General features: G+C 46.3%; 1 protein-coding gene across 2 annotated transcripts in view; it reads left to right on the top strand.

Annotated features, from left to right (window-relative positions):
- Window positions 1–7,842: 7,842 nt before the first annotated feature.
- Window positions 7,843–12,579, top strand: part of C1QTNF3 (C1q and TNF related 3) — a 31,427-nt gene continuing 26,690 nt past the window's right edge. The window contains exons 1-2 of one of the 2 annotated variants that reach the window (XM_044292682.1): window positions 7,843–7,964; window positions 10,785–10,893. In XM_044292682.1, coding sequence (XP_044148617.1) covers window positions 7,881–7,964; window positions 10,785–10,893 — 193 coding nt within the window. In that variant the 5' untranslated portion in view covers window positions 7,843–7,880. Of the gene's footprint in view, window positions 8,160–10,784; window positions 10,894–12,579 lie in introns of both variants that reach the window. The other variant, XM_044292681.1, reaches the window with a different exon arrangement.

Here is a 12,579-nt window from a genome sequence, read left to right as displayed (position 1 = left end):
ATCTGGAGACATTTTTTGAAATCATCTGCAACTTCAGTTCTGGAAGATGAAGCCAGTTGGCCTAGACATCATTGCCAAATAGTAAGACCACAGGAATGGATGGCATCACACCAGAAGAATTAGACACAACTAAAGGATGGCGTAAATTATACCAGGACATCTGGAAAATGACTGAATGACAGATTAAACATTAGCAGGAAGCCTAAATATTACAAACTACCATACAATTTCCGTCCCATCACGGTCCAGTAAAATGATGCTATATACTGTAGGTAACGTGGGGGGGGGGGGGGGTTCCATCTTTGGGACCGTCAATTATTGAGGCAAAGTCCCCTGACCCCTATTTGCTAATGCACAGCAGACATCTTGCATGTGGCTTGCAAGGGAACAACAGTTCCCAACTTATTTTACATGAACAGTCGTATTAAGTTTAATAGGTTAAAATGTGGTGGGTATTTTTTCAGTTTTTCTCCCCTTTTAGTATGGCCTGTCTGGTTTGAGAAGGTTGACTGTTGGCAAAATGTTTGTTTGCTGCGGTTTTTAAAATGTGATGGCGCCTGTTCTCTAATTACATGATGGATTTGACACGTAGGGGAGGAGGAGGGACTCCTAGTGACCATGAAGTATAACAGTGATGTCACTAGGAGATGGAGCTGCAAGCGCGGCTGGTAGTGGTAGTGGAAAGGAGTCAGTCTGTGCCACAGCTCCTGAAGAAAAGGTCCAGAAAGGGAACAAGTCTGTTACGGATCAATGGTTGTGGAACCACTGTGCCAACTAACCAGTTTGGCCTAGGGCCAGGGCCGTTTCTAGGGACGGGCGGCCGCCCGGGGCGCTGTCAGAAGCAGGGGGCGCCCGTTGAGGTAAAAAAAAAAATAAAAAAAAAATTGGGTTATGAAAGTAAAGGATCGGGCGGCCGGCCGGCGGAGCCCCTCATGCTGAGCCTCCTGAGCGGCCGGCTCAGTGCTGCGCAGCCTGCCTGCGCTGCAGACTGAGTTGTTAATGTAGCGTGGCCGAGCTCTGTTCGGTCCGGCCCGGGGTACAGGAGCATTTGTTTCCTGTACCCGGCCGGACTGAAAGGAAGTGCACACTAAGTGAGCACTTCCTGTCAGCCGGGTACAGGAAACAAAAGCTCCTGTACCGCGGAGCGAACAGAGCTCGGCCACGCTACATTAGAGGTGACATTGACAAGGGGGAGGAGTAGAATGAGACAGAGTGACAAGGGGGGGGGGAGTAGTAGACTGAGAGTGACAAGGGGGGGGAGTAGTAGACTGAGAGTGACAAGGGGGGGGGGGAGTAGTAGACTGAGAGTGACAAGAGGGGGGGGGAGTAGTAGACTGAGAGTGACAAGGGGGGGGGAGTAGTAGAATGAGAGTGACAAGGGGGGTGGGGGGAGTAGACTGAGAGTGACAAGGGGGGGGGAGTAGTAGACTGAGAGTGACAAGGGGGGGGAGTAGTAGAATGAGAGTGACAAGGGGGGTGGGGGGAGTAGACTGAGAGTGACAAGGGGGGGAGTAGTAGACTGAGAGTGACAAGGGGGGGGAGTAGTAGAATGAGAGTGACAAGGGGGGTGGGGGGAGTAGACTGAGAGTGACAAGGGGGGGGGGAGTAGTAGACTGAGAGTGACAAGGGGGGGGAGTAGTAGAATGAGAGTGACAAGGGGGGTGGGGGGGAGTAGTAGACTGAGAGTGACAAGGGGGGGGAGTAGTAGAAGAGAGTGACAAGGGGAGTAGAATGAGAGTGACAAGGGGGGGAGAAGAGAGTGACAAGGGAGGGGGGGAGAAGAGAGTGACAAGGGAGGGGGGGAGAAGAGAGTGACAAGGGAGGGGGGGGAGAAGAGAGTGACAAGGGAGGGGGGGGAGAAGAGAGTGACAAGGGAGGGGGGGAGAGAGAGTGACAAAGGGGGGGAGAAGAGAGTGACAAGGGAGGGGGGGGGAAGAGAGTGACAAGGGAGGGGGGGAGAAGAGAGTGACAAGGGAGGGGGGAGAAGAGAGTGACAAGGGAGGGGGGAGAAGAGAGTGACAAGGGAGGGGGGGAGAAGAGAGTGACAAGGGAGGGGGGGGAGAAGAGAGTGACAAGGGAGGGGGGGGGAGAGAGTGACAAGGGAGGGGGGGGGGAGAAGAGAGTGAAAAGGGAGGGGGGGGGAGAAGAGAGTGACAAGGGAGGGGGGGGGAGAAGAGAGTGACAAGGGAGGGGGGGGAGAAGAGAGTGACAAGGGAGTCCGCAGAGCCAGACTGCAGCCAGAGACCAGATCATCTAATTGTCCTGGTGGTAAGTAGACAATACAATATGTGTATTATTTAATTGTTTAGTTATTAATACTACATTTTGCGGACCGCACATTGCCGGCACTAAGAGAATATGCCTATTCTTGTCCGTTATTGGGGACAAGAATAGGACATGTACTATTTTTTTTAAGGATCGGAATTGCGGATCCGGGTCCGCAATTCCGGATCTGATAAGGGGGGGGCGGGGGTGCCAATTTTTATCTTGCCTAGGGCGGCAAAAATCCTTGCACCGGCCCTGGTCAGACTTACTGACGTCACGCGCCTGATCCTCCCACTAGGCGGCGCAGGCGCGTGACATACAGTGACTGAGTGAGCGCCGCACTGCCTGCCTGTTACCGCCCGCCCTGAGCCCCTGAGCAGTGCTGATGCCTGCTGTGAGGCGAGTGATGGTCTGGGGGGGCATTAATTACAATGGGGGGATGGGGGTTATTACAATGGGGGGGGGGGCATTAATTACAATGGGGGGAATTAATTACAATGGGGGGGCCACTGTGGGAGACATGAAAATGGGGGCCACTGTCACTGTGGGGGACATTAAGTTTAATAAGGATCACTATGGACATTATTTAGAATGGAGGCTGCTGTTGGTGTCATTACTCATTATAACTGTATAATGTCTGATAGGCCTAGTCCTGAGCTGAGTTATATTACCCTGCCCATGCCCTGTATAATAATGTACCCATCCCTGATACCCCTTAGTTATATTACCCCGCTGGAGTAATATAACTAAGGGGTATCAGGATACATTATTATACAGGGCAGGGTAATATAACTCAGGACTAGGCCTATCAGACATTATACAGTTATAATGACATCCACAGCAGCCTCCATTCTAAATAATGTCCATAGTGATCCTTATTAAAAATAATGTCCCCCCACAGGCAGGCAGTGCGGGCGGCAGCGCTCACTCACTGTACCTCACGCACTGCGTGACGTACAGTGAGTGAGGTGAGCACCGCCGCCCGCACTGCCTGCCTGTCTGTTACCGCCCGCCCGGAGCAGTGCTGAGAAAGAAGCCTGCTGTGAGTGAGAGCCTGAGTCTATGGGACAGTGGGTCACTGTGACCGTCCGTGCAATGTGGTTCCACATTTTTTACAATAGGGAGACACTTATTTCATCGAGCAGTTGTGAGGGGAGGGGGGGGGGAGTTTTTTTGACTCTCGCCCTGAGAGTAATTTTACCTAGAAACTGCACTGCCTAGGGTTAAACACTTAAGGCGGATTTACACGTACCACTAATCGGCCAGAGTATCGGTAACAACCGTTCACAATAATCTGGCCATCTAAATGTGCCACCAATCACCTGATGATCGAGCGAAACGCTCCTTCATCCGGTGATCCTGTCGTTCGTGCAGGCACTCCAATCATTCCTGGGCAGCAGATCGTGCGGTCTAAACCGCGATCTGCTGCCCAGAAACAAAGATTCTGTGTGGGGACGAGGGATCGCACTAGCAATCCCTCATCCTCATACTGTGCAGGAGATTGCTGTATTTAAATGCAGTGGTTTCCTTCATTGAGCGAGCAGCCGACTGTCGGGAAGGAAGCGGGAGGGAAGGAATCGGCTGTGCAATCGGCTGTCATGCCCTGCTCAGGTTATGCGCGGAGGTCTTCCAGGTTAGCAGCACGTGTGTAGCCTTTTGTTTTGGAATTGAGCTGTATCCGCCTCCCTTCAGGTGCACTGGGTGGGGTTGTTGGTATGAGTTTAAATTACGCCCACTCCCAGTGTCCTGTGCAGGTTATAGCTTCTGTCTTGCTCAGAGGAAGGAAGGAAGGAAGGATTCGCTGTTCCTGCTCAGTAACAAGATAAGTTGGTTTTGTTTTTCTTGTGGTTGTCTGTCTAGGCTGTAAGAGAGACGCCTGTCCCCTCCAGGTCCTGAGGGAGCAGGCTGCCTCTTTCCCCCTTTCGTATAATAAAAATCACAGCAGTGAGAGGTATACTTTGGTTGCAATTTATTTTTTGCAGGTTATATTCTTTCCCCCTTTCACCATCTTAGGGATTTTAGGGAATCTTCAGCCTAGGCACAGGGACACGTTTATTACCACCTTTAGGGTCTGAACGTGGGCATAGAAGTCTAGGGAGAGCTGGTAGGGATTTGTCAGGAGGTGACCTTTATCCCCAGCTTCTTGCCTAGAGACTTGTTTGGTGATCGTCTGTGTATTTTGTATCCTGTCCAGCGTGACATCGTCCTGTGTATACCTGCCTTAAGGGCATTATTCTGGAGCCTCCCAGAATTCACCCTTTAAGGATTATGTGGAATGTGGACTTCACTGCGGGTTAGCAACAAGACCGCTACCTCCTGGGACAGTCCCGGTGTATACATGGTCGCTGACACTCATGGGTCAGAGATACTAATGCAAGGCACCAGAGGCACAGACTAGGCACTAATTCAGAACCAGATAGAATACAGGCAAGAGACAAAACACGGAACACTGGCAGATGGATTGACTTCAGAAACCCAGACATATGGATTACAGGAACCAATACAGACATAGCAAATCATGTGCAGTAATTTAGCAAGACTTCAGGAACCCATACAAACACAGTGGATACTAAACAATAGTGGTCAAGAAGTCTAGGCGAAAGGAAGCACAAGGGTAATGGGATACAACACTTAGGTCAGAATTAAGATATGGACATAACCAGAATGATCCAGACACAAAATTGAAAAATAAACTTCAAACACAGGGCACAGACAGACTCTAAACAGATCAAAGCAAGACATGACAAATTGCACAACCAGGGCAAGTCACAGAACTCAAGAGAAAAATAACGCACTGATACAGAACTCAGGAACATATATAGCAGACTTAATGGACTGATTAGTCAAACGGATGCAGGCACACACAAGCAGGGAATGATTAACGCTCACAATACAGAACCTGAGGACACATTGGCACAATTCATACCCCAAGTAACTAGTGCCACGATACACGGAGTAGTGGAAACATGAACTGCCATTGACCACAATGGTTCCAGTTCAAACCCACATGCTGTTGACGCTGGCGTATGGCGCAAGTGAAACACCATTGTAACAGAGTCTGTGCCACAGCACCTGAAGAAGAGCTCAAGAGAGTGAAATAGTCTGTGCCACAGCTTCAGAAGAAAAGGTATTGAGAGGAAAAGAGTATGTGCCACATCTCCTGAAGAAGTGGTCCTGAGAGGAAAAGAGTATGTGCCACAGCTCCTGAAGAAGAGTTCAGAGAGGGAAAGAGTCTGTGCCACAGCTCCTGAATAAGACTTCAGAGAAGGAAAGAGTCTGTGCCACAGCTCCTGAAGAAGTGGTCCTGAGAGGAAAAGAGTCTGTGCCACAGCTCCTGAAGAAGAGTTCAGAGAAGTAAAGAGTCTGTGCCTCAGCTCCTGAAGACGAGTTCAGAGAAGGAAAGAGTCTGTGCCACAGCTCCTGAAGAAGTGGTCCTGAGAGGAAAAGAGTCTTTGCCACAGCTCCTGAAGAAGTGGTCCTGAGAGGAACAGAGTCTGTGCCACAGCTCCTGAAGAAATGGTCCTGAGAGGAAAAGAGTCTGTGCTACAGCTCCTGAAGAAGAGTTCAGATAGGGAAAGAGTCTGTGCCTCATCTCCTGAAGAAGTGGTCCTGAGAGGAAAAGAGTCTGTGCCTCATCTCCTGAAGAAGAGTTCAGAGAAGTAAAGAGTCTGTGCCTCAGCTCCTAAAGAAGAGGTCTGGAGAGGGAAAGAGCCAGCTCCACTGCTCCTGAAGAAGTCCAAAAATGAAACGAGTCTGTGCAATGTCTCCTGAAGAAAAGGTTTAGAGAGTGAAAGAACCTTTGCTACAGCTCCCGAAGAAGAGGTCTGGAAAGAGAAAGTGCCTCTGAACCCCAGTAACGTTGCAGAGCCAAAACCCTGATTGGGACTATAAAAAACCTACAGGGAAGGGAACTGCAGACAAGCAGATGTGGTGCCCCCAGATGAACTGCCAACATCTTGTTATATATGCTTGTACTGTTATTGTGGTACCCAAGAGCATTAAATTGACCAGTTCTTGATGGACAATTTGGCATGGGGGCCATAAAGATTCTCTCTGTTTATGTTTTTCATCAGCAAAATGAAATTGGAGAACCACTTTTCTTTTTATAAGGTTAGGGTTCCTAAAGTGGGATCCTTGCAATAGATGTTTTATATTTTTTAATGTCTTGTTAGGTTTTTGGTTTATTTAGGACCTAATTAGCTGGAATGACTCAGGGTTCAGTGTGTAGTCTCCCCAATTATGTTTACTGTTGCTTAGTAGATCACATGACAAGCCAGTCCTCTATGGCAAGGATTAGCGACCTCTGGCATTCCATCTGCTCTGAAACTACAGCTCCCAGAATGCTGAGTTATAAGAACAGCAAAGCAAGTGTTCATGCTGGGAGTCGTAGTTTCTCAGCAGCTGGAGTTCCAAAGGTTGCTGACCTCTAATCTATGGGAACCCAGGAGCAGGTGTTTACTTCCCCTGCAAAAGGAGAAAAAAAGAATTAAGCTTTTACAATCAGGGTCGGATTAAAGAAGTATTCTCATCTCAGAATTGGCCCCCAGACCCCATCTCACGTGTATGTGGTGCTTTCTGCAGGTCCGCTTATATTCACTTGTATGGGAGCTGCAGAAACCGCAGTAGTTCTGAAAGGCCAAGACTTCAGCATCCAGGTAAGATGAGGTTGGAGGACCTGAGCTAAAGATGCAGGTCCTGTGGATATGCCATAAATGAGATATTGGGGAAAGAAGGAGAGAGAGTGTGAGAGAGATTGAGAGTGAGAAAATAAAATACAAAGAAAAAGTGAGATCTTGGAGATCTTGAAGTGTCATACACAAATCTTCAGGCTAATGGGAGCACTTTCAGTCTGGGTAGAACCGATTTGGATCCGAATCATATCAGTCAAACCCAAATTGAATTTTGAGCGATTTGCTCTTCTCTAGTCACCACTTCTTCTCAGTTTGGTAGGATCATCAGGAGGGCTGGATGTTGAAGGACCCCCAAGGGCACCCACCTTATAATGCAACCCTGTTCGCCATTGAAACCCCTGACCTTTCTGATGGAACATAAAAAAATATTTACTATGTGACGTTTTAAAAATGTTACTGTAAAAAAAATGTCAATAAATTTCTCATTAGCAACGTATTAAATCTTTACAAAGAGGTTGAGCTTCGCGGTGGTTTTCTACTTAGGCTATTTTGAGAAAGCTTCTCACACTTGAGAAAAGCTTCTGAGAAAATCTTGGCCCAGCATAAAATCGGCCTTGTTCCAAGCGACAGGCTGTAAATTCATAGAATCTCCGCGTCTAACGAGGGGCAAAACCCCATTTGTTCCATGGTCACAATTTCCCATCCTATTTGTACTTTATTTCATTGAAATAAGGAGACATGAAGAATCCGGAGAGGTCTGACACCCATGAATGTCCTGAATTATAACCATGATACTGTTAAAGCTGCATAAAAATCAATTTCTCCAGTCACAGTAGAAGGATGACTAATACTTTCCCTCAGGCTTGGTCTATTTTGCAGTACTTCCCCCCCCTCCAGCTGCTTCCAGTATATAAGGCGGTAGAAACACATTTCTCAGAAACTTTTTGGCCAAGCTTGAGGCATCTGCCTGGATTCTCTACCTGAATGGCTCCAAGGCATCTTAGCATCTGGTGGCTTCTGGCTGTTTTTGCTTTGCCGTATTGCCTTGGTCAGGATGAAAACATGGAGGTGAGGAGAAGAGCTATTAAACCATTGGCCAAAGTAGTTGGGAGTCATCACCAACGGACGGGCTTTATATCCAGCAGGGAAGTAGTAGGAGAGCGGAATCTCCACATTGAGACATTTACCATTAATACTGCTACTCAAAAAGAGTTGGGGAACCCCGAGGTAGATGAGCTAGAGCAACCCACCCACAGAGTCCAGGTACTCTGCCTTCATCTTCTTCTGCTTCTCTAGAATATCTCTAACCAGTCCTGTTTTCTTTTATGCAGAGGTACAGATGTAGCAGTGCTGAATGTGTCATGGGGCTACCTTATTGGGTCAACCTTCTGACTCCTTACCTTCAGTCAACACATTGGGAGATCACCAAAGTCATGGGAAATGCTAAACTCGTCTCTAACCACCTCTGACAAACTCAGCTCTGCTACATCTTCAGTTCTTTGTCTCGTATATGTCATTTTCTTGCAGTAATTAATTGCATTTCTTTATTATGATGTTTAAAGTTTGGAAAGTTTTTTTTACTTTTTTCTTAGGCAGTCCTAGGTCTAATGTTGGAAATCTCTCACATTTTTGGTGATGATGGATGATAGCAGCCCTTACACATTTTTGTTACATTTGGCAATTTTTATGACTTTTTTTTTGTAGTTAGTATTTTTTATACTTTATGATTTTTTGGTTAGTTTTTTTTATTTTTATAAATAAGATGCCATTCCTAGCCCTGTGCTCCTCTACATTGTGATGGTTTTATATGGGTTTGATGACTGTCACATCATTTGTTCCGCCATCATGATTATCATGGAAGTTCTTAGAAAGACCCTTTTGAGGGCCAAAGGGGCCACATTTGCCCATTGACCTTCACCATTAAAGTTAAGCAACCTGTACAGTCCCGCATGGTGTATCCCGCGACCACAGACCACCTTACTATATGGTATATGGCAGCATTATTTGGTTATTGTATGGCACTATTATAAGTTTACTTTGGGTCAGTGGCGCTGTCACTGTCAGTGTATGATGCCATTATCTGAGCACTGTTTGGTGGGATTAACTGTGTGCTATATTATTTTTGCACTGAATTGTAATGGCGGCACTATATTGCACAATTGGTTATTGCACCCTCTATGACAATACATGGCATGCGGTGGGGCCACCCTGGCCCACCACCACCCAGACCTCAGTCCAGTTTGTCTCAGAATCTCCCATCCCTGCGCTGCCATCTATCTAGAAGAAATATAGTGGGCTGGCTTGGATGTTAATTGCCATAGGTAGATGGGGATAAGTGGCTGCAAGATGCTTCTGATAACGCTTATCTCAACAGCTGCCACCAGGGGGCCCTGGGGGCATATAGCAAACTGTTGAAAGTGCCCGTCACAGATCATTCCCATGTAAGGGTGAACTTTATATAACATTGCCACATAGTGGTTAAATAATACTGCGACAGAGTGCTCAAAGAATAGCGCCCTACAGAGGTTTAATACATCTGCACCACAGAACATAAATGTAACAATAGTACTTATACACGCACACTCACTACATACTAGCACACATGCATCTGCCTAATCCTTATATGCATAGGATAAAACAATCAATGCATTCCTAAAGGGGCTATCCGACTTGTGCTGACGCATGCGCTGTGGGTTCTAGCCAGGCTAGGATCATGAGCCCAATGCACCAAATGTGTTCCCAGCAGTGGCCAGTGCAAGGGAGCGCATCGCAAGTCGGATAACCCCTTTAACGTTCTCTAGCGCCACCTTTAGGTGACTACCTGTACGTCAATGTTTGATATTTCAGCTCATCACCAGTGACATGAATGGGGCAAATCTGCAAAACCATTCACCTCCCAGTGACACTTGAAATATGACTTGATTAATCAGCCAGACCAAATGTGTCCATCTTTAGACTGCTGTATCACTGTCTGTAGTGATCCTGATTTACACCTTGCATTATACTCCAGAGCTGCCCTCACTATTCTGCTGGTGGAATAGTGAGTACAGCTCTGGAGTATAATACAGGATGTAACTCAGGATCAGTACAGAATAAGTAATGTATGTACACAGTGACTGCACCAGCAGAATAGTGAGTGGAGCTCTGGAGTATAATACAGGGTGTAACTCAGGATCAGTACAGGATAAGTAATGTAATGTATGTACACAGTGACTGCACCAGCAGAATAGTGAGTGCTGCTCTGGAGTATAATACAGGATGTAACTCGGGATCAGTACAGAATAAGTAATGTATGTACACAGTGACTCCAACCAGCAGAATAGTGAGTGCAGCTCTGGAGTATAACACAGGATGTAACTCAGGATCAGTACAGGATAAGTAATGTATGTACACAGTGACTCCACCAGCAGAATAGTGAGTGCAGCTCTGGAGTATAATACAGGATGTAACTCTGGATCAGTACAGGATAAATAATGTAATAATGTATGTACACAGTGACTGCACCAGCAGAATAGTGAGTGCAGCTCTGGAGTATAATACAGGATGTAACTCAGGATCAGTACAGGATAAGTAATGTATGTACACAGTGACTCCACCAGCAGAATAGCGAGTGCAGCTCTGGAGTATAATACAGGATGTAACTCGGGATCAGTACAGGATAAATAATGTAATAATGTATGTACACAGTGACTCCACCAGCAGAATAGTGAGTGCAGCTCTGGAGTATAATACAGGATGTAACTCGGGATCAGTACAGGATAAGTAATGTAATAATGTATGTACACTTTGTGTTGCAGAAATATTGCAGTTGTACTGAGGACACAGCTGCCAATGTATGAAGCTCTTGTAACGTTTCAGGTTGTAATAATGTGTCTTTGTGGTTTTTAGACCCCACAGCAACCAGAGTGTAATAGCTGCTGTCGGGGAGACTTTGGGTACAGATTTCAGCAACCAGTTGCCGGACCACCAGGACTACCTGGACCGCCTGGTATCCCAGGTAATTGTGACAGAATATATCTGATGGGCTCTAACACTAAAGAAGCCACTGGACAAGGAGTAAGGGGGAGATTTATCAAGACATGTTTGTGATAGTACAGCCCAGTTCCATTCATCTCAACAAAACCAAGCTGCAGTACCACACACAGCCTGTCATGTTATTAGTTTTTTTTTTTATTCTGTAGCAAATGGTCATTTACAGTCTCTCAAATGACAGTGGCAGATACCACAGATTTTAGCTGCATGTCTTTTATATTAAAGCCATAGACAATTATTATAGTTCCAGGGGATACAGGACTCTTCATTGTAAAGGCTATAGCCATTAAAATTTGGTTTCAATTTATACAGAGCTCCAAATGCCTTGCATAAATAGAGGTAAATTACAACATTTTGCCTTCTTAACCACTAGAGGGAGCTCAGAAGATTACTGCATACAGATATATACAGCCTCCACTAGAGGGAGCTCAGGAGAATACTGCATACAGATATATACAGTCACCACTAGAGGGAGCTCAGGAGATTACTGCATACAGATATATACAGCCACCACTAGAGGGAGCTCAGGAGATTACTGCATACAGATATATACAGCCACCACTAGAGGGAGCTCAGGAGATTACTGCATACAGATATATACAGCCTCCACTAGAGTGCGCTGAGGAGATTACTACATACAGATATATACAGCCACCATTAGAGGGAGCTCAGGAGAGTACTGCATACAGATATATACAGCCACCACTAGAGGGAGCTCAGGAGATTACTGCATACAGATATATACAGCCACCACTAGAGGGAGCTCAGGGGATTACTGCATACAAATATATACAGCCACCACTAGAGGGAGCTCAGGAGATTACTGCATACAGATATACAGCCACCACTAGAGGGAGCTCAGGAGATTACTGCATACAGATATATACAGCCACCACTAGAGGGAGCTCAGGAGATTACTGCATACAGATATATATATAGCCACCACTAGAGGGAGCTCAGGAGATTACTGCATACAGATATATATACAGCAATCACTAGAGGGAGCTCAGGAGATTACTGCATACAGATATATACAGCCACCACTAGAGGGAGCTCAGGAGATTACTGCATACAGATATATACAGCCACCACTAGAGGGAGCTCAGGAGATTACTGCATACAGATATATATACAGCAATCACTAGAGGGAACTCAGGAGATTACTGCATACAGATATATACAGCCACCACTAGAGGGGGCTCAGGAGATTACTGCATACAGATATATATACAGCAATCACTAGAGGGAGCTCTGGAGATTACTACATACAGATATATACAGACACCACTAGAGGGAGCTCAGGAGATTACTACATACAGATATATACAGCCACCACTAGAGGGAGCTCAGGAGATTACTGCATACAGATATATATACAGCAATCACTAGAGGGAGCTCAGGAGATTACTGCATACAGATATATACAGCCACCACTAGAGGGAGCTCAGGAGATTACTGCATACAGATATATACAGCCACCACTAGAGGGAGCTCAGGAGATTACTGCATACAGATATATATACAGCAATCACTAGAGGGAGCTCAGGAGATTACTGCATACAGATATATACAGCCACCACTAGAGGGAGCTCAGGAGATTACTGCATACAGATATATACAGCCACCACTAGAGGGAGCTCAGGAGATTACT

Source organism: Bufo gargarizans, chromosome 1 (assembly GCF_014858855.1).
Source record: "Bufo gargarizans isolate SCDJY-AF-19 chromosome 1, ASM1485885v1, whole genome shotgun sequence".
NCBI lineage: Eukaryota > Metazoa > Chordata > Amphibia > Anura > Bufonidae > Bufo > Bufo gargarizans.
Note: the sequence above shows the minus strand (reverse complement) of the source record. Positions and strands in the feature narration are given on the sequence as shown.